The sequence below is a fragment of the Heterodontus francisci genome, chromosome 8 (assembly GCF_036365525.1).
Source record: "Heterodontus francisci isolate sHetFra1 chromosome 8, sHetFra1.hap1, whole genome shotgun sequence".
In the NCBI taxonomy this organism is placed as follows: Eukaryota; Metazoa; Chordata; class Chondrichthyes; order Heterodontiformes; family Heterodontidae; genus Heterodontus; species Heterodontus francisci.
In genome coordinates, this window is record NC_090378.1 from 63203694 (window position 1) to 63226039 (window position 22346).

At 42.3% G+C, this 22346-nt stretch overlaps 1 protein-coding gene across 1 annotated transcript in view; it reads right to left on the minus strand.

Annotated features, from left to right (window-relative positions):
* Positions 1–1156: 1156 nt before the first annotated feature.
* The window catches only part of LOC137372866 (cytochrome P450 4B1-like), a 47766-nt gene continuing 26576 nt past the window's right edge, over positions 1157–22346 (minus strand). The window contains exons 8-12 of the mRNA XM_068037240.1: positions 22084–22274; positions 18436–18569; positions 16830–16894; positions 10437–10519; positions 1157–4807 (exon numbers count right to left, since the gene is read on the minus strand). Of these exons, the coding sequence (XP_067893341.1) occupies positions 4636–4807; positions 10437–10519; positions 16830–16894; positions 18436–18569; positions 22084–22274 (645 nt within the window). The 3' untranslated portion in view covers positions 1157–4635. The remainder of the gene's footprint in view (positions 4808–10436; positions 10520–16829; positions 16895–18435; positions 18570–22083; positions 22275–22346) is intronic.

Below are 22346 nucleotides of genomic sequence, written 5' to 3' on the forward strand. Positions count from 1 at the left end.
GGTGACCAAGGATTCACCAAGGGGGAGCTCAAAACACAGTGTGTTTAAAATTAAACCCTGTTACAATAAGACCAGGTGAAGACAGTAAAAGACCTCTAAACACCTTTCTGACCTGGTCGTAACAGTATCAAACATGCCGTCTCTCCTCCATATCAACTGGCATGAAATGGAGCAGCAGAAAGATGTGTGAGAATAGTCAAGGAAGCACTCAAGATCCAAGTGCTGCAAGGATGTTGAAGTTTCAGCATGAAACAGAGATTAGCTAATTTTCTGGTAAACAAGTTCACACACAACTACAGGGTATATACCTACTGAGCTCTTAATGAAGTGAAGATTAAGAACATATTTGAGTTTAGTTCTAGCAGATTTGACTGCTAAAGTTGAGCAAAAACAGTTCAGTCAGAAATGTCAGTATGACACAAACAAAAGAGAATGTAATTTCAGGAGAAATGAACATGTTTGTGTTCTGACCCACCCTCACACGTCACACGAGTGGGGCATGGGAAATGTTGTAGAAGTTTGTGGGGTGAAGAGCTAGTTGAAATTGGTAGAACAGTGAGAAGTGTTCATGTAGATCACATGATCCTAGCGAGGGATGATCCAAAACTTCAGCATGACCTACTTGATAGCGAGCTTTTGCCAGTGTGAGAACCAGTTCAGACTTTGGTGTCTGAAGTATCAGTTTCAGAAAAAGAAATAAGATCTTCTGTGCCTCCTGAACTGAAACCAGACAATCCAAAACCTGATTCTACTTCAAAGACTGTGAGAAGATCAGGAAAACTTGGTATACCAGTTGTTAAACTTGATTTATAGATATCGTTTAAAAAAGTCAGTTGTTTTTTTGCCAAGTGTGCATATTCTCAAAAGATTTGTTTGTTTTTGAAGTTGTATAGTTAGTGTGCCTCTAATTTTTTTTTAAAAGAAGGAAGCAATGTAATGAATTCCTGTGTTATGAGAATGCCCAGTGCATGAAGGTATCATTAAACATGCGATCGGGCCATTTTGGTGTATGACTTGCTTTACTAATTCCTCCCAATATATAACATGCTCTGAATCTACCCCACATTATGACCAAGGTGAATCTAAAGCAGCAGCAGTATCATCACATCATGGAGCTGTTTACAACTGTTCCCCCAGTGACTACAGAGACTGAAGATTTTCCTTTTTCACCATTAATTTGTTTATTACCAATAAAACCCTACTGTTAAATCATTTGTAAAATCTCAAGAATAATTTGAACAGAATACAAAGAACAACTTTCCAAATCCATACACCATACACATTCCAGCGAGAACTGTTTCCTTTTACAGTGTGATTCGAGAGAAGCCTATTTCTTTACAAATCTCTTTGTACAGGGTTCTCCAGTCACCAGGTAGGAGTAATATATGTTCATTACGGATCTAAAACGATTGCCACCACTGATAAACGTTTTTCCGCTGCATGTGCCTTGCACATTTTTTGCACTACATCCAGTGAGCGTATAATGTTGTGGCTCAGGAAGTGGTCACGATTCAGACTCGTGTTTGAAGTGGCAGCAATTCTGTGATTCCCTGGAACTCATGATGCTGTGGTTCTACTAGGGCAGATGCCACAGCAACAAGATCAAGAAGGAAAACTACCATGTATTCAGATTTAATAGCACAGTACTTCAAATTATCATAATGATTAATTTCATTAACAATTAACTAATTTGGAACATATTTATTGTAAGATAATGAATCTTAGTAGAATTAATTTATTTTCTCCCTTAGATTTTGTTGTCATTTTCTCCCCCTACCCCTCCTCTCTTGAAGGTGATGACTTGCAGTGGAGTGAAAATTAACAAACCTTTATAAACTTGCTTCAATTATTTTTCTTCATTTGCAAGTTTGAAAATTGAGCATTGGTGAACTGTTCAACCAAAGAGCAATCAGAGTTGAGCTGACCCCTGTATTAATGAGGTATCCATCATGTACTTGGAAATGAGGTCACTGGATTGCTATCAGTAGCCGACTCCTCGTCTTGCATGTCTAGGGGTACTGAGGCTAATTATAGTGTTCCCCTCCCCTCACTGCTCTCCTATCTGAAATCTATAAACTCAGCTCAGTACCTCAGCACATGATTCACTGAGACATTTGTGGAAAAGAAGGGGTGCAGGGTGTAAAACGTGCTGCTGATACACTATTGGCCAATTTTGCACAACCACCCAAGACGAATTTATACTCCATTGTTCCTTTCTTCTACATTAAACTTTCTTGTTCATTGTTGCTCACAGTAAGTTGGATGGCATAATATCAGGTGGCATTTAAAGTTTTTCTTTGTGTGAATTCTTTGGGGGTAATTTCAACTTATAATGCTAGTGTATAACAAGTGATATTGGATCATCTGACAATTATAAACCCCTCCCAAATTTTCATTCCTCTGACTTCAATTGGAAGGAAAAGCAGGCGAGGTGCCTAATGGATGATGTGTCATGCAGGCCACAGAGCCAATTTGAGAGTTTAGGATTGGAGGAGCTGAGGGTGGGGCACAAGGCGGAGGCTGATTAGTAGGCTGAATGCAGTGAGTTTGGAGATAACATAGGATGAGGAGCAGGAGAAGTATAACAGATGATGCTAAGGTGTTAGTGATGGGAGGGCAGCATTGGGGTCCTCTGAGCAATAGCCCCACTGTGCAATACAAGAGCTGCCAGGAGCAGGCCTGGAAGATGGAGTTGGGAGGGTTAGGGTCTTGTGTGGAACTAGACAATCAGGTAAGTAGGAATCATTTGCTTATATTAGAACATCTTTGTGGATAATTATAATGAATTGAGTGACTGAAAAGAGTGATAGGTTTAGGAGGGAATGCGTTGCACGAGTGTATGCTATCCACAAGACTTTTAATATTAGCAAATATGTTAAATAACCCTTTATAACATATGATGAGTGTTATTTCCTTGTAATAAACTATTGATTATCATTATTAATTTGCATTACTTGGGTCAGAATCAGCAATCTATTAATGAAGAGACTAACTAAGACAGAGAAATGGGATGATAGCTCCAGTTAAAGATTTATAAGCAGCATCGACCTGGTGGGCGGAATGGCCTTTTTCTGTGCTATAAATTTCTATAATTCTATAAATGGAATACCTTGGCTGTTGACATTGAGCTGTGTTATTTTGCTAGCTCTGGGATCCAGGTTTTTCCTCCTTGCTTTCATGAAAATGATTAGAACCCCAACATCCTTCACCTCATCCTCCAGGGAAGAAGTGAAATCATTTCTCATCAAGGAACAAATTTAAATTCAACATTTTCACTGGAGTGATGAATACGGAGATAATTTTGCCTCAAAAATGCAATCTCTAATTTTCTTAAGGGAAAAAGAAATTCTTAGCACTGACAACACCCAACTGCCAGACAGACCAGGAACAAAGGGCATTGAGCAGTGGGTTTGCCAATAGAGAAGATCACAGGTTGCTTTTGTCTGTTATCAAAGATGCGCATTTTTCATATACTTGTCAATGTGTTTGAATCTGGCACAGTTTGTGAAAAAAGGAAGGCAAACAATAAAATGACTCCCACCAATTCCACAGTTTATATTTTCTAATAAAACATAAAGGGAATGACTTTAATATCAGATAACAGTTATAAATTACCCAAGCTTTGTTGTAATGATTTATGCCATCATCTAAACTTCTTCATGAGATTCCTACTTCGCAATCATTGCCAGATGTCCAATATTTTTGTTTGCAATAACACGTGAAGTGACACTGCAGCACTGGTGAAAAACACTGTCAACACATGCCTATCATAATATGTTAATTCTCCTTAAAGTCATAAGGATAGATTTGACTGTGCTATAGTGTAAATCATTTAACCATAAAATCTTACAGCACAGAAGGAGGCCATTCAGCCGATTGTGCCTGTGCTCGCCCATTCAAAGAACTATTTAATTAGTCCCAGTCTACCCTGTACTTTCCCTGTAGCTTTTTCAAGAAGATATCCAATTCCCTTTTTTAAAGTTATTATTGAATCAGCTTCCACCACCCCTTCAGGCAGTGCTTTCGAGATCATAACAACTTGCTGTGTGTAAAAAAAAAAATCTCTTCTCATCTCTTTTATTTTTGCCAATTATGTTAAATCTGTGTCCTCTGGTTACCAATCCTCCTGCCACCAGAAACAGTTTCTCTTTAGTCACTCTATCGAAACCCTTCATGATTTTGGATACCTGTACTACTCCTTACATTATCTACTCTAACAGGAACAATGTCAACCTCTGTCGTCTCTCTATACAAGAAGAGTGGGCCAATTGGGCAAGATGTAGGATGCCAACCAGCTCCTGGGAATCTCCTGGTGGCAGATAAAGCCTTCAGAAGAAATGATGAGAAGAACGAGAAGGAAAGGCAATGCAGTCGGGGCCCCAGATAATAATTACAAGTAAAATGGGTGATAGCAAATCGGCAGCGCATTTTATATCTCCTATATCTCCTATTATATTCCCTATTGCTCATTTTACACCATCACACAAAGTACAAATCTACCCTACAGTGTTTTACAGTTAAATTATTACCCACTTCCAGATTGATTTGCTTGGTCTTGAAATTTCTACTTTAAGATTAGTTATTAGTCAACTGGCAGAAGGAAAATGCTCGAGAGTTATGTTAATTTTTCCTGATTTACTTCACCAATTTTTTAATCTTCAGGTGTATTCCATTTTTGGATCTGAGGACTATCTGTGGTATTTTAATTGGTAGTTTTGCTTCGTCAACTTCCAGTTCAAATCGATTAAGAATCAGTGCGACAGCCACCTTCATTTCATTCATGGCAAAGTGCTGACCAATACAGTTTCTGTAAAAGAAGTGAAAGACATTGAATTTACAAAGGGGCAGTTTTCAATCCTGCTTTGGAGATCTATTCAATCAGCAACTTACCTGTTCAAATAATTAATTATTAAAGGGGAAGTGCATTCTACTGAACAGTTAGAATTCAATTCTGTTCTTGATCACTTTGGTGACTCATTTATCATTGCCTCAAACATCTCAGTTTTTGACAGGACCTGCTACCACACATTTCTAAACAATGTACCATCATATGATCACCCAGCAAAACTATGTCTAGTTCCTCCATTTTTGCTGTCAACATTTTGGGAGTAATTGGGCTGGCTAACACCCGCTTTTTGAGTGTTACAAGTGCCCTTAGAGCTCCAAAATGACATCTGTGGTACACGCACTCACTGTGACACAAGTTATGCTGGATGCCAACTTGGTGCAGGTGTTAGCATGTGCACAGTGAGCGGAAGTATGCAGAGCAGACAGATATTGATGTCAATTGTGCGACACTGATTCGATGCCAGTGATACCATTTTGGAGCTGAACACTCCAGCCAATGCCCTTTCTTAATCTTGCACAACTGAACACATGTAAAGCAGCAGAAAGGACAAAACTACTCCCCACCAGCACTATTCAAAAGGGATCATCAACTACTTACAGGTTAGTTATTGGTTGATTTCTATTGGTACAATTCTACAAGTATTTGGTGCAAAAGTCTACAGGGAGTGGTGTGGCAGATGCTGAAGGAATGTTTGCTGACTTCAAGGCTTCTGCACAAACCATTTGCTCCCAGACATGTAGTACATGTAGCACGTAGTAGGCATTCCCCTTGGAAAACAGCATCTCAAAAAATGAGCAGGGGCTATGCAGAGCAGGACAAGCAGCTGGAACAGGGAGGAGGAGTAAGGGGATAAGGGTTCTCAGCAGGGGGCCATGTCCATCCAGGGTATTCAGGGAGCAATTCTCCAACCTGAACTTCAGGAAGGCAAAATGTGTGAGATATCTGCACTTCAGTAAGGACATCCTAACTGAAATCTGCTGCACCCACAACTGCAACCTCAGAGCAGGATAAGGACAGCATTGCCAGTGGCTGTGAATGTGACCATGGCGATGAATTTTTATGCATCTGCCTACTTCCAGACTGGAGCTGCAGTTATTTGCAACATCTCACAGTTTGCTGTCCATTGTTGTGTAAGGGAGGTCACTGAGGCTGTCTATTCAAAAAGACCTAACTACAATTCATTCAGGCACAGCGTGCACATGGCTTTGTTAGGATTGCAGGCTTCTCCATCGTACAGACTGTATGACAACTCTGCCGTGTACTGGAACTGAAAAGGATTCCGTTCTCTCAATTTCCAGCTGGTGAGCGACCATAGGCAGTGAATCATGCAGCTCAATGCCCATTCTGTGGCAGTCTGTTAAGCCAGCTGCATTTGAGCCACTGGCTGCATTTGCTGACAATGCTACCATTAGGTGGCGCTGCAGAGGCACATGCGCAAATGCAGCATGTGCCACTAAAACGTCATAGTCTGTGACTTCAGGCAGCTGCCAGGACTGAAGGTGGCGCTGCTCAAATAATCACACAAAGGCAACCTGACCTAAACACATGGCAGCACACAATGGCGGGAGGGGGAAAGCGAGCGAGCGGACCGGGGACAGGGCTGAGCGGAGTGGGCCGGACCCGGTGATGGGGGCGGGGGGTGGGTGGGGGCAGCAGACTGGGCTGGGGATGGGGGAGCGGGGTAGAGCAGAACGGGCCGGGGAGGGGGCGAGCGGAGCAGACAGGGGGGTGGGGGAGTGGAGCGGCCGAAAAAACGGAGCGGCCGGAGAGAACAGCGAGGGGGGGAGCGGAGCTTGACACATAGGTGAATACGTTAGCGTTGCATGGCTGTATGCATAAAGCGCATGTGCAGAGGCTGACCAGGCGCATTGCCCGAAGATGCACACGTCACGCAATGACGTCATTGGCGCATGCGCTAAGCAGTCCTGGCAAGTCGGAACGCAACACACGCGCAGAGTGCAGGAGCCCGTCTGCGCATGTCCACACCTTGGCGCAGCCTGATGACGTCAGTGGCCGGCTGCGTCGTCAGGAATCACTTTGTACAATGAAAGCCCTGCTGCCATATGAAATGTGTTAGAGCAGACCATTGATGTCTTTGAAACAATGCTTCCTTTGCCTGGACTGCACTGGAGAAGCTCTGCAGTACTCAGCAGAGCCAGTGTTCAAGACTGTTAGTTGTCTGCTGCATGCTGTACAACCTTGCCATTGTGAGGGGACAGCCCTTGCCATGAGCTATACAGCTAACAGCTGAGGAGCAGGCAAATAAGGAAGAGGAAGGGAGGAAGCAACCCAGAGAGCTTCACAATAACACAAGGAATAGGAGCAGGAGTACACCATATGGCCCATTGAGCCTGCTCCACCATTCAATACGTTAACAACTGTTCTTAGGCTCCTTTCTAGCCAGGCTGTTGTTGAAGAACTCATTTGAGTGTGATACCAGTAACTGCAACCTCAAATCCCCATTCACCACAATGCAAAAGTAAAAGCCACCGCAAAATAAAATTCAAAACCAAATTTATAAATAATTCATCTCATATTACCTAAAAAAAACTAATCACCCATGAGCATTCCCTCAGTCTTCAGTGTGCCTTTGTCTGACCTAGTGCTCCTATGCAATGCTACCCCAGTGGCTGCTCATGGCTGGTGACTTTCAATGACTTGTAGTTGGCGTTGGAGGATGCTCTTGAACAGCTCTCTGCCTAGAAGGTCCAGCTGTGCACAGCACCATCACGGCATGGGCAGTAAGCTGACTGAAAGGCAACCACAAGTTCACTGAAGGAGTTGCAGGAGTGGGAGGACAAATGCTATCATCCTGAGAGAAGACTGCAGGTCCATGCTCCATGGAACCACTGCCACTCCCCCAAAGAAACACCTCAGCAATCCTAGTAATCTGTTGGACAGATTGCTGTGACATATTGCAAGTCCCTTTGCACACAGTAATCGACAGCCATGATGGCAGCAGCCTGAGATGGATGGCAGTAAGCTGTCCTTGCATGCAGCAGTCTGAGCTTCCATTGCAGCACTCAAACATTGGGTGGCTGCTACTTGTGCTACAATGGAAGATGTGACATCCTCCATCAGGCACTGCATTATGATTGGTTCCACAAGTGTGTGAATGGTGTTGGCCACCAGTTCTATACTGGAAAGGATGAGCTCCAAGCTCTGTGCAAAGCTCTGTGCTAAGCTGGTGCTCGACACCTCCACACTCTGGACATTGAATGCAGGCTTCCCAATGCACCAAGCATTTCATTGTGTGTACCCATCAGTGTTCTTCTGTAGGCTGCCCCATCAAAGTCTTCATCTGAGTCCTCTGCAGCAGAACACGGTGGCAACCTAACCCTCCGGTGAGCTGGCACCTGAGCTATCCTTGGTTCTGGCCCTGACCCTGGCTAAAGTGTACTCTGCTTGGGATCTCACCACATGCAGATTCTGCCTCTAATCTATTCGCTAAGGTACACGCAGTGTCAATAACTGAGTTGGTAGATGTGAGTGTGAAATCAAGTGATGGTGCTGTGTTTTCATCATCAATCTCTTCTTGGTGTTCCTCCACTGCCTGACCAGGTTGCATCTCTTGGTGAAAAGAAAAAGGCGCAAGGGTAAGATTGTGTGAGGGGAAGGGGAAAAGTAAGAGGTGCTTATACCATCTGCAACTTGTAAATCAGAAGAGATTGTGGGATAAGGGGGAAGTGGGATGTGAGAAGGAGGATTAGGTATTCATGTTTGATGGATTCAACTCTGTCGCTGGCCACAGCCTCAGTAATGGCCATTCCAATAATAGCCAACACCTTCTCCTCCATGGGGATTAGGACAAACAGACACACCTGACTCCCTCTGGTTAGCTCCTGCTGCCTCCGGTTGTGTGCCACCTTATTATGCAAGAAAGTGGGGAAGTGTGTCAATGAGTGTTGTACTATCTGTTTGGGTGATGTAGCATTCATGGTTGTTGAGCTGGTAGCATGTGTAAGCTGCGAGATGTGGGTATAAGGCTTGCAGCAATGCTAAGTGTGTGAGGATGAGGTGAAACATGTGAATGTTAGGTATAAGTCCTGATTGATAGAGATTATAGGTAGGTGAGTGTTGGGGGTGTGGTGATTTGAGCACTGGTTGAGGCGACTGGTGCAGTTGGTACGATATGTCATTTGAAGATGCATTTTCTGACCTTGATCACTCATGTGAGATCATTAAACTTCTTGCAGCACTGCATTCAGGTCCTTGGTGCTTGACTCCTGACATTGACCTCTATGTTTATCTGTTCCCACTGCCTTTTGACTGTGTCCAGAGAGCCTCCTACCCCACCTGTGGATACAGGGCATCTCTCCTCCTTTTCCATGTCCTCCACAAAGACCTCCAGTGCAGTGTCAGAAAATGCTCAAGCCCGCTCTCTCCCCTGTTGTGCAGTTCCTCACTGTTTCCCAGGTCAGATTCACTTCCAGCGTGACTCCCACCACCTGCTCCAGCCACAATGCACCTCCCCAATAAGGTGCATGCTAGCCTTAAGAAGTCTAAGCTAGCTTTAAGTGGTGTTAGGAAGTTACGATTTTAGGCCTCTGCTGATGTGTGCAGCCAATGAACAGCACAGTTAGCATTGGCTACAATAAGAAATCATTGGCCTGGATTTTTCAGTCAGCAGTAAAGTGAGGCTGTTCACCGTTGACCTCGATGAGAGATGCCCACAAATATCTCTGTGGCATGGATTTTACCTTTCTTGATGTTAATTTGAATATGGCTCCAAGTCTACGGGATCCCAACGCACCCAGTAACAGTGATTTCATCCAGCAGGCTAAGCAGTCAATCTCACAAAATTCTCACAGACAACAAACCAGGAAGTAAAGTGCATTGATTATCATTCACTTTTTTATAAATTTTAGAGAGCGAGGTAAGGATTGGGAAATATCATAAACTTCAAAAAATAATTTTTGTTATATTAAACATGTATGGAATTTTTATTATAAATGTACAAATTTGACATTCCACAAATATGAAATTAGCTTTTTTCTAGGCCAGAGAGTTTTCAGCAGTAGTTATCACTTAGTACACCATTAAAAACCCAGTTGTACTTCATTCAACAAAGATGGTACTATTTCAGTTTTGTTTTACAGGAATGTTACAGTGTAAAAGGGGAAGATCATGTCAGTTCAAGTGTTTTCTAAAAGATCCTGTGGAGGAGCAAGGAATCACTGACAGCACGTTCTGGATTTCCACGTTTAATAGCACATGTGCAGCCATTCCTGCCATCTGGAACTCACTTCCCAAGCTTCTCCATCTTGTTCCCTTTAATCATACTTTCATAACCTCATAACAACCTAACTATTCGATCCTGCCTTTGGTCTCTCCCCACTAAATTTCTTCTCGTCCCGTCCCAAAGTTCACGGAGATATTCTTTTACATGAGAAGCCCCCATATGCACGTTGATCTTAGTGCTGTAGATCCCAATATCATACGCTATTTAGCATTAACATAATATTATCGGAACTGCTCTACTGAATTGGAATACATCCATTTAATACACCTGCTGTAAAGTAGGTTCATATATATTAATAATTAGCTTCAAGAACAACATCAAATTAATAATCAGCTGCTATCCTACCTTGGTCCAACAGAGAAAGGTATGTAGGCATGGTGGTGCCTGTGTTCTGAATTTTCTGGTGTAAACCTCAAAGGGTTAAATACCTGATATGAAAAGCAAATAATATACATTACCAACCTGGATTAGTCAGAAATGTGTTGTTTGTATAGGATTACAAATTTGTGCAAAACCCCACCCATTGTTAGGTTATAGTAAACCTGCTCCATTAAGAGTCCACCTTGCCTATGCTGTTACAAATCCAGTGTTACATGTTTACATTTGCACTTAAAAAGCTATAATATAATGAATTCCAAAGGATACTTAACTGGAACTTGCCTGCAAATGAAGGGACCCAAATAGCTATGGTATAATACAGACTTCAGATGTGTATATCTCACTCACAAGTGGGGTCAATTTTACATTATTCTATTTATATATCACACATGGGATATAAATGTATTAACATTTTTATTTCAAAAGTAGATTCCTCTGTAACACAGTGAAATACACCTCAATATCAATCCTGTTCAAAGCACATAATACAGTAGCACTCTTGTTCAAAACATGTGAGTCAACAGTGGGAGACATTTATCACCATCATATTGATCCAACTGTAAGTAAAGACCAACTATAAATAAGTGTGCTTAATGTTAACTTTATATATATTATAAATAATACTTTAAGCATGCTTCAAGGTAACATCATACTAAGAAATTGAGATAACTTTGATAAACTACTTAAGCTTTGTTCCTGTTGTTTGTTATCTATTTATCTATTTCTGCCTTGAAATTTGCTACTTTTTATGTATATTAACTTATACATGTTTTATCTTGGTCTCAGCAATTCAAATAGCTCACAGAGATGCCCTAATATGGTGGACTTACTTTCATCCCTATACCACATTCCAACTAGTGACATTGTGGTTGTTGAAGGCTATGCTCACTGGCTTATTAGCAGCAATGAGAAGTACAACATTTTACAGACAGCAACCATTCAGTCTCTATAGGAATTCTCTAATGCCTTAGTAGAAATCTATAGATAAAGAGACCCTGAATTTCCGTGGGATTCTCCAGAGTAATTTCGGTGGAGGATTGGTGGAAACCCTGGAGAAAAGGAGTTGTTACGACCAGGTGAGAAAGAGGCCTAGGGGTCCCTCTCAGCCTTCACCTGGTCTTACCATAACAGGGTTTAATTTTAAACACACCATGTTTTTAGCTCCCCCTTGGTGAATCCTTGTTCACCACTTTCCAATTATAAGGCAAAGAAACCAGCACAACCGGGCTCTCTTAGGTTGAAAGAAGAAAAGTTGAAATTTATTAAACGCAAACTCTAATTCGGTTAACGCCTACGGATACACGACGTGCCCATGCTAGCGTGCATACGCGATACACACATGCAAATGGAGACAGAAAAGAGCAGAAGAAAAATAAAGTGGAAAAGTTTGAGACAATATCTGAAGAGTTTTGTAAGGGTTCTTCAAACTCACTGAAGAGTGTTTGATTGTATCAGGGAATGGTCCTTTGTCCTTCCAATCACAGTCTGTTAATATGCAATTGTCTTTTCCAGCCACAGCTGATCTGTTTAACAAGTCCTTTCTTCACTCCAGTAACAGTTTAAAATCAATGTTCATTACAAATTAATGTGCCTCATTCTTGGCAGGTGGGGGCCTGGCATGACACCTCCACATCCAGCGGAATGAAATGCAATTTGAGAAAAGGCGCATTTCATTAAAAGGGTCAAGAGAAAATATAAGATACAGAAAAAACCCATGCATTTCTCACAAATCCTAAAACTTATTAAAATCGCCCCTTTTTTGGCATCCTAATAAACATGTGGTTCTTTTTTGGGGAAGTTTCTCTTCCATTTGCCTATTTCCATGGCTGCCTAGGGTCTTTGTTCCTGCTGAGGTAATTTTTTTTCCCAGGAGAGTCAGCAGTGGGCGGGTCTATCCTGAACGCTTCTTCAGTGCTTTGCTGAGTCATGCAAAGGCTTTTGACTTTGGGGGATGGGTGGTTTTCTTTTTTCTGACTGCGGGGGAGGATTCTTTGCCAATCTCTCCTTTGTCCTCTGGGACACTCCTGCCTGCAGGTATTTCTGCAGACTCTACTGCACTCCTCTGTGGCACTTTGACTAGCTGAGGCATCACGTTCACGGTTTCTGCACCTGCTGGAGGTCTTTCTTTGTCTCTGTAGGTTCCTGTAAATGCTGTTGGCAACTCTGCGGGTGCTTCTTGTGTCTGCATTTACATTGGAGGATGTGGAGTCTAATTTTTCAAATTTTCAGGGTTGACTGACCGGACAATAGGGGTTTTCATCCGGGATTTCCTCCCGGACTTCCTTTAACCTGCCCTTTTAGTCACTTTTTCCCCTTCCCTGTCTAACCTTTTGCCAGCCTTGTGCCTGCCTGTCCCCTTTTGTTCTCGGTGGGGGTCCCTTACAGTTCACCAGCCCTCTGCTGGAGGGTCCTCCGGTACAGGACTTAGGGGTGCAGGTTTCACTGTAGGTTGGGATTTCCCCTCAACCTGGCACATGTGGCAACTCCTGCAGTACTCCACCACATCTTTGTGGAGTTTTGGCCAGTCAAACTGCTGTCTTATGTGGGCTTTGGTCTTTTGCATACCAGCATGTACAGGCACTGTAGTCTCGTGGGCCCTTAATATTTCTCTCCAGTACCTCTGCAGCACCACTAACTGGTGAACTACTGTCCACTCCTTGCTCTCAAGTCTGTGAGGAGAACTCCATTTCCTCATCAGTACCTCATTCTTTAAATGGTAGCAGTCAGAGACTTCCTCTGCTTCAATTTCAGACTGGGCAGCCTGTGCTAACTCTCTCAGCTAAGGAAGGTTTATTTAACTCATTCCCTGGGTCTTCTAACTTTCCAAAGAAAGTCTTGGACAGGCAGACCTCATGGTCATCTGCCTGCAGTGCCAATGCAGTCTCCTCTGGGGGAGCTGGTTTGATCATGGCCTGATCCACTACACATTCAGGGAAACTGCAGGGGACTGTCTCCTGCCACTGTCTCTGACCGCCTGCAGTCTCTTTTCCATTACTGGGTAAGCTACCACCTTCACTCCCGCCAGATCATTACCTAGGAGCAGGTCAACCCCGTCCACAGGCAAAGTAGGGACAATCCCTATGGTCACCGGTCCCAAAACTAGGTCGCACTCCAGGTGCACCCAATGTAAAGGTACAGGCATACACTGCCCTCCAATACCATTCACCACCATTTTGGTGTTCACTGCACTCTCTGGGGGAAAGGTCAGGCCTTTTCCCAGTAAAAGGGATCTAGTCGTCCCTGTGTCCCTGGGAATTACTCCAGGCTTGCTTGCCCCACTCATGGGGTATGGGGTTACTCTCCTTTCAGACACAAAACCCTGATAACCCTCAGAAACCTTATTAAATTTTCCTGCACTTGCAGCAGCAGACTTCCTGGGTCTCACTCTTACAGCAGTTAAAGCCACAGCTTGTTCTGCTGTGCTTTACATCAGGTTCATTTCTTCACTGAGCGGGTGTGCCCCGATTAACCCTATAGGTTTTCCCTTTAATTTCCAGCAGTCAGCTTTTAGAAGGCCTGCCTTATTACAATGGAAGCACAGGTCTCCGGGTCTCACTCTTACTGCTCACAGCACCTACCCTTTTGGCCAGAGGAGGGCCCCCTGTGTCTTCTGCTTTCATTTCTCTCTCAGGACTGCTTGGGCTCCTATCACCTTCCCACCCTTTGTCCTTTTCGGATTTGTGGGGGTGATTAAGAAAGGTTTTCCCCTGGGAAATTGACTTATAAGTTAAAGCAAACTCATTGGCCAGAACGGCCGCTTGCCGGGCTCTCTGAGCCCACTGCTCCTCTACATGGGCCTTTATGGAGAGTGGGAGAGAGTGTTTAAATTCCTCTAACAGAATTACTTTTTTGAGATTCTCATAGCTGAGCTGTATTTTAAGAGTCCTCAGCACTGGTCAAAAGCCAGCTGCTTACTTCTTTCAAACTCCAGATAAGTTTGATTAGCTTGCTTCTTGAGGGTTCTAAACTTTTGGCGATAGGCTTCAGGTACTAATTCATATGCCCTGAGGATAGCATTTTTTGTTAGTTCATAATTTGATGAACTCTCATCTGGCAACAGGGAATAAACCTCATGGGCTTTTCCAGTTGGCTTGCTTTGCAGTAAAAGAGGCCAGGTCTCAGCTGGCCATTTTAGCTGTCTTGCCAGTTTTTCAAAGGACTCAAAAAATCCTTCTACATTCTCCTCATTGAATCTTGGAATTAGTTGAGCTAGTTTTAACAAGTCTGTACCCAGCCCTGAATTCTGCTCCTCCATATTGACCATGCTTTCACTAGGGTTACTCTGCCACTCCCTAGTTAACTCAAGCCGCTTCAGCTCTCTTTCTTCACACTCCTTCCAGAATATTCTTTCTCTCTCCCTCTCCTGCCTTTCATTTTCTTCACATTCCTTCTGGAAGGCTCTCTCTTTCTCCCTCCCCTGCCTCTCTCTCTTTTTCTTCTCTGTCTTTCTCCTCTAATTCAAGTTTCCCCTGTTCCAATTGTATCTTTGTTAGCAGTTCCCTGTCTGGGTCTACTTCTAACCCTGTTTCTGTTTCTTCAGATTCAAGGCAAAAATGGTTAGCCACGAGCCTTAGGAGTTCAGACTTCCTAGCCTTGCCACGTACAGTGATCCCACGCTGCTCAGCCATTTTCCTCAACTCCTCCATAGACAGTGCTTTTAACTTATCCCAAGTTACTTCACCCTGGCTTGGAGAGCTACTCGCTTCAGTTGCAGACATGCTAGTATTCAAGCACACACAACCACAAGAAAGCCTGTATTGAAATCTTGCTCTTTTTTGATTGGGAACAATTTGGCTTCTCACTTCCAATTTCTCTTGTTGTCTGGGGGTCAATATCAGACGAGCCCCCAAACTTCTGTTACGACCAGGTGAGAAAGAGGTCCGGGGCCCCTCTCAGAGCCTTCACCTGGTCTTACTGTAACAGGGTTTAATTTTAAACACACTGTGTTTTTAGCTCCCCCTTGGTGAATTCTTGTTCACCGCTCTCCAATTATAAGGCAAAGAAACCAGCACAAACCTGCTTTCTTAGGTTTAAAGAAGAAAAGTTGAAATTTATTAAACTTAAGCTTTAATTCGGTTAATGCTTATGGATACACAGTGTGCCCGTGCTAGCATGCATACGCCACACACATATGCAAATAGAGACAGAAAAGAGCAGAAGAAGAATAAAGTGGAAAGGTTTGAAACAATATCTGAAGAGTTTTTGTTACGGTTCTTTGAGCTCACTGTAGAGTGTTTGATTATAGGTAGATCTTGCTTTCACTGGGGCCCAGTATTCTTCTTAAACCTTGTTTGCTGTAGGAGACTTTTCTCTCTTGGGGTTCATGTGTCTCCAGTGGATTAAAAGGCTTGTGAGAAAGAGATAGGAGCAGACAGGAGAGATCTTCTCAGTCCAGGAGCAAATAGACACTCTCAGTTCAAACTGTTTGTACAATTCAGAAAAAGCCAGGTTGCCCAGCAGGTTAGTCATGTGACTAACTGGTCTGACCACGTCTTGAAATGTATCACCTTAGCAGTCTCTGGAATTCTCGTCTTCCACACAATACCTGGTGATCAAGTTCCATTGTGGGTTGAATGTATCAGGGAATGGTCCTTTGTCCTTCCAATCACCATTTGTTAATATGCAACTATCTTTTCCAGCCATGGATGATCTGTTTAACAAGTCCTTTCTTCACTCCAGTAACAGTTTAAAATCAATGTTTATGACAAAATAATGTGCCTCATTCTTGGAAGGTGGGAGCCTAGCATAACAGGTGCAAACAGTATTTTTAGTTGCTTCTGCCATTTATCTGTGCATTCCACTGACCATTTCCTGGAGAATCCCTCCACCTGCTAGAGATTCCAGGCAAGAACATTGAATCTTCTACAGAATTGACTCAATCAGGTAGAAACTACAGGATAGATCTTGAAAGTCCTTGTCAGCTAGTGGTGCCTACCAGAAAATCGCAGGCAGATTTATATGATTTTCTGATAGATGCTGGTGGTCGGGGATGACTCAGCAAATCTACCACACATCACTTTAACATATTGTGCATTTCTTCCTGTCTTCAGCCATAGTATTGGATATTAAAATCTCCATTCTCAAATATTATACTTTTGTTATGCATCCAAGCTATAAATGAGGTGCTCAAATATTGCAAAAAAATACATAAAAGATTATCTAAAAAATTATTAAATTACATTACCTTCACTTATAGCCGATAAATTTGATGCGAGTCAAATTAATGGAAATCATGGAAAAAACTTTTAGGGACTTGTTTATGGAGGCACTGGTGCAGTGTTGAGGAGTAATAAACTAATAGGACAGCTTTAATGTAATGGATCTGTCACTTCATATCTGAGTAATGAATGAGGAAATTACCTCAGGATTATCCCAAAACAGTGGATTCCTGTGGAGGCAGTAGATGCTTAATGCAACCAGACAACCTGTGAAAACATAATTAAACAACTTCAACAGCAATTTCATAAGTACGTGTGTGCCACTCATTCCTCCTGCTTTCAAGTTTTCCAACGCTGTGCATTATTTTCCGGGCTATAGGACAACCAGGTAGCCTGCACCCCAAATTCCTGTTAATGATGCCTTTGAGATGGCACCCGGAAGCTGTGCAGAAGCTTTCTGATATTCCCCCTTTATGGAAAAGTGCCTGATATCTACTTGATATTCTGTCTCTCAGACATTGTACTATGCTTATGCCAAGTCAGTATTTGACTCAGTAAACCATGAGCTCTATGGAAAAATTTGGAATGCATCAGCACACTCAATTTAACTTTAATATCATCAAAGAGCTTCAAACAAATGTCACTCGAGTTAGGGTCAGTGGTTACAATTCATTCCTATCAATTATACCTCCAGCATTCAATCAGTATGTATTCTTGCAGTTTCTCTCTTCTGTTGTCCTTGAGCTCATTGAGCCTCTTATCAGGATTGATGAACAAATTCTTTTACTCTAATTTAGCAATGCCGATGATGTGGCTCCTCTAATAGGCCTTCCACCATTTCTCCTGCATTTCAAGACTCCATACCAAGCAGATCATTCATTATCCTGCAGGAGCACTCAGAAACTGAAGAATGGAAGAAGGAGGGACAGATGAAGCAGTTTTTTTCTCAGCTGGCCCACTGAAAATGCTGAAGAAGTACCAGGTAGCAGGTAGATGCAGCAAGTCTGACAAATGTGCAACCAGGTGTTGTAGAGCCATCCCATGACCCAGCACTAAGAAGTGCCACTTCTATTAAGTCCCCATACAATACCCTGCACTCAAGCTTACTCAGGTAGCACTCAGCACAAGATGAGGAATTATAGTCATGCAGCAGATAAGTGTCATTAAGGGGAATCGAAAAGATTTGAGTTTGATAGTTGCCTAAAGATTAAAAATGACATATTGTGTGACAACAGTTGGTAGAGCAAATAGAATATTGAGGACATAAACAAATCCGTGGAATTGGAGTCCAAGGAGCGATGAGAATACTCAGCAAAGTAATTGTCAGGTGGGAAAACAATCTCTAAATGAAATTCCCTACTGCAGAAGTGTGACATTTACAATTCCCACGCTCGCCATCCTTCAAACCTTTCTGAGATTGCAAGTCAAATGCTATTTAGAGCAGGAGCCGAGGTAATTTTGTGCTCGAAAATTGCAAATGTTAGAAAGTGCATTGAGACTGCTAAAACTCATTTTCACATAGCATTGCTAAAGCTGTCAGGGGCACTCCAAAGTCTTCGTAGAAAAAGATCACATTTCCTTCACTTTTGATTTTCATCAACCAAACAAATGATACAATGACTATAACAGTGTGAGAAATAATCAATGCTTCACTATTGTGCAAGATATCACCGTGCACCCTATATAGCACTCATATTAACTCTGGTCAGAAGGCAGTTGTTTGTAAATAGATTATATAACAAGAACGGATACACCAATAGTAAGTCGGGGCTTGGAAAGAATTTTCTCATATTTTAAAATTTCTATACCTTCAGGTACATGCTTCCCATCAGGGAATATGAGTGGTTTGGTCAGTTTCCTGGACACTCCTGGTAAAGGGGGATAAAGCCGTAGAGACTCCTTTAGACACATTGTGGTGTAAGGCATCTTACTCAGGAATTCCCTGCAAATACAGAATACAAGCAAAATTCTGAGCAAGGGTAAACAAAATTAATTGACATACTTCATTTGAATTAGTTTATGTATTCTGACAGAGAGACCCAGGCTGTGTGACTGATCTTATGGACAATTACACACTCAGTGGGGTTAACTTTGCTGTTGTGTGATAATATAAAACAGGCAATAGCAAATTGCCAGCCCGATTTATGTATCTCCTGATTTTGAATATAATTTGAATATAAATCAGGAGAGATATGAAATGGTCTGCCAATTTGCTATCACTTGTTTTACATTGTCAGACAAAATCAAAATTACCCCATTGCAGCATGTTTCCATCACATACTTGCGGGACCATGCTTCAAGCACACATTCTCAGCCAATAGATATCTTCTACATATTGCCGATAAATTGTTGCCAGAACACATTGTGTGACTGTTTTTTTCTTTTTCATACTCGTGAATTTTGGGAAGTTTCAATGACTTGTCAGCATAGGCCCTGCTGTAGAGTAGTTCTGCAGCCTACGTTTTCAAGTTTTAACAAATTTACACATAACTTTATTCTTCTTTAGCAGCTTTATTCTATTCCAAATAAGCACAATGTACTTGTATTGAATTCAGACCATATATGTTTTGAATTTTAACACTGTCATAAGCATCATTTAAATTAAATCTGGCCCCTTAACAGAACAAGGAAAGAACCTGGATTGAATATAAGATTAGGTTTCCAGCTCCAGCACAAAAACTCAATTTGGGATCATTTTAACTTTTATGACCAGATGAAAAATGGGCAGTAACACATTAACAGCCCATTTTATACCATGCCGAACTTTCTTTTCATACCTGCCCATTTACCTCCTCTCTCCTCACTATCCCAGGCCCCAAACACTCCTTTCAGGTGAAGCAGCGATTTACTTGTACTTCTTTCAATGTAGTATACTGTATTCGCTGCTCACAGTGTGGTCTCCTCTACATTGGGGAGACCAAGCGCAGACTGGGTGACCGCTTTGCGGAACATCTACGCTCAGTCCGCAAGCAGGACCCTGAGCTTCCGGTTGCTTGCCATTTCAACACTCCCCCCTGCTCTCATGCTCACATCTCTATCCTGGGATTGCTGCAGTGTTCCAGTGAACATCAACGCAAGCTCGAGGAACAGCATCTCATCTACCGATTAGGCACACTACAGCCTGCCGGACTGAACATTGAGTTCAATAATTTCAGAGCATGACAGCCCCCCACTTTACTTTCATTTTTAGTAATTTTTAGTTATTTTTTCTTCCCTTTTTTTTTGCATTCCTTTTTACATTTTTTACAATCTTTTTTTGCATTTATTTCATTTCATCTTAGTTTGTTCAGTTTGCTTACCCACTGTTTTTTTCAGGTTGTTTTTCTTCAGGTTTGCACTTGCTGATGTTCAATATTCAGTATATTCACACCTAATCTGTACTAATGCTTTGTCTTTCAACACACCATTAACATATTGTTTGCCTTTGCTCCGTGACCTTATGGTCAGCTATGTGGCCTGGTCCAATCTGCACCTTCTCCTTTGTTATCTCTTGCCCAACCCCCACCTCACTTGTTTATAATCTGTGACTTTTCTAATATTTGTCAGTTCCGAAGAAGGGTCACTGACCCGAAGCGTTAACTCTGCTTCTCTTTCCACAGATGCTGCCAGACCTGCTGAGTGAATCCAGCATTTCTTGTTTTTGTTTCAGATTTCCAGCATCCGCAGTATTTTGCTTTTATTTCTTTTCCATTGATTTCACTGAATTCCTGTGCTGGGAGTTCCAAGTCAAGTGGTTCAGTTCAGACCTGACATACCTTTGAAGGCTAATCTTCCAAGTATTTGAGCTATGCACTCCTCCAGTCAGGTAAGTGCAGGCCAAAGGGAGGGACCATATGAGTGAATCAATCTGGACCTCGAAATGTAATATTTTTCACTGAACATTTTTGAATGGCCATCCGACACATCAGGCTGAAGGGAACATGGCCAGGATTGGGGACAGGTGAGTGGGGTGGGAAGGCAGGGGGGTTGGTCGCTGGGAAACAACCCCACGGCAGATGGGTGAGTACCAGGCAGTATCTGGCTCCATAGGGCACAACTGCCTGAATTGTGACCTGAGGAATTTCAGGATCAATGTCTCAGCTGTAACATAGGTACAAAATGAATTTTAAATGTTTACCTTGACTGGGGTGTGGGGCATGGAAGAGAAAATGTGTCGGGCAAAAATGAGGTGAAAAGAAACCTAAGACTTGTTGGTTGACAAAGTGAATGTGCTGTCACATGATGTGGATGCATATAGAGTTGCCATTTGGCACTCCATGGCAGTATCCCAAAATGATAGCAGTTCACAGTGCCAGTATGGAAATTGCCATCTATGACTGACTGCTTTGGCATATGTCTCTGGTGGTGGCTTGGAAAGATTTGGTGACACAAATGCAAAGCACTAATCCTGTGGTACCAGTTTTCTGTTTGTCATCCCCCAGGGGATGGTAGCCTCTTTAGTGATTCAGAAGTGCCAAAGACAGCTCTCTATTGTCATACCCAAGTGGGACTGTTGGGCCAATAGATACAGGTTCTGGGAGAAGGGTGGTGTGTATATAAATAATGAGGTATAATTGTATATTCATTTCCTGTCTGTTCAAGAACTGCTCTTCCCCCTCTAAATCTAAATGTACCATTGGAACCCCGTCTTGCTCACTTTGCTCATTGCAAGTGAAATAGCAACTGGAAGCAAGACAGTTGTAAGAGATGTAATTAGAGGTAAAAGTCTTGCAATACAAAAAATGATCTACACTGCAATAAATGGACTAATAGTTAGCAAAACTCGATCTAAACTTTGCAACCGATAAAAACTCTTCAATAAGCCTACTTTGAGATCAGAATCCATATACCCCTACACCTATTCAGCAGCATTGTTGATGAAGAGACAATGAGAAAACTGTTAAATCCAAGGTGGGACTTATGTAAATGATATCGGGGGGCTTAACAGGCTCGCAATGGCCACCAGCACAACCTCCACAACACAAGCACATTTTTTCACTTCAGTGTAGCATGGTCTGAATCAGGCATTCTGCCTGCAAACTTATTTCCTGACCCCCATTTGTTCATGATGAGGATTTCATTTGCTAGAAGAGTCTTGTAAAATTGAGGCTTGGGTTCTCTGACTCTACTTCCTTGGCTTAATTTAAAGTCGTGTTCTAGGCTTAATACTTTATATACCTCAGTGAGGCCCCATGTTGACTAACTTTCTAGATGTTAGAGCTTTGATCTTTGAGAATCATCTCATTGCTCATCCCCTTTTCACTGGAGTCCTGCTGCTTTTTGCTGCTTCCTTGTCACTGTCTGAATATGTTTTCCCCAAATTAAACTGACTAGAATTAAACCTATATATGTGGTCTGAACAATTTTGCATACTAATTCATGTAAAGCACGATGATGTCAAACATTTTTCTGTTCAAGGATGTCTGATTTTATATCATATAACCACAGAAGAAAACGCGATTTATCCCAAAATTCACCATTCAAATTCATTATGCCCCTCTAGAAGTTCCTGGATTTCTTCTCTACATTTTTGCTGGTGTTCTGGATGTTGGGCCAGACAGTATAAAAGCCAAGAGATTCCACTCGCTGTAGTGTCATGGCCTTCAAACATGAACGTATCTACCTCTGCTCGAAGGTCTTCATCCGACAATCCAACTCCATTTTCATCCTAGAACAAAATGAGTCAGAACCGATTATCTGCCACAGATTTATTTTCATTGGAGAAAAGACAATGGAGATT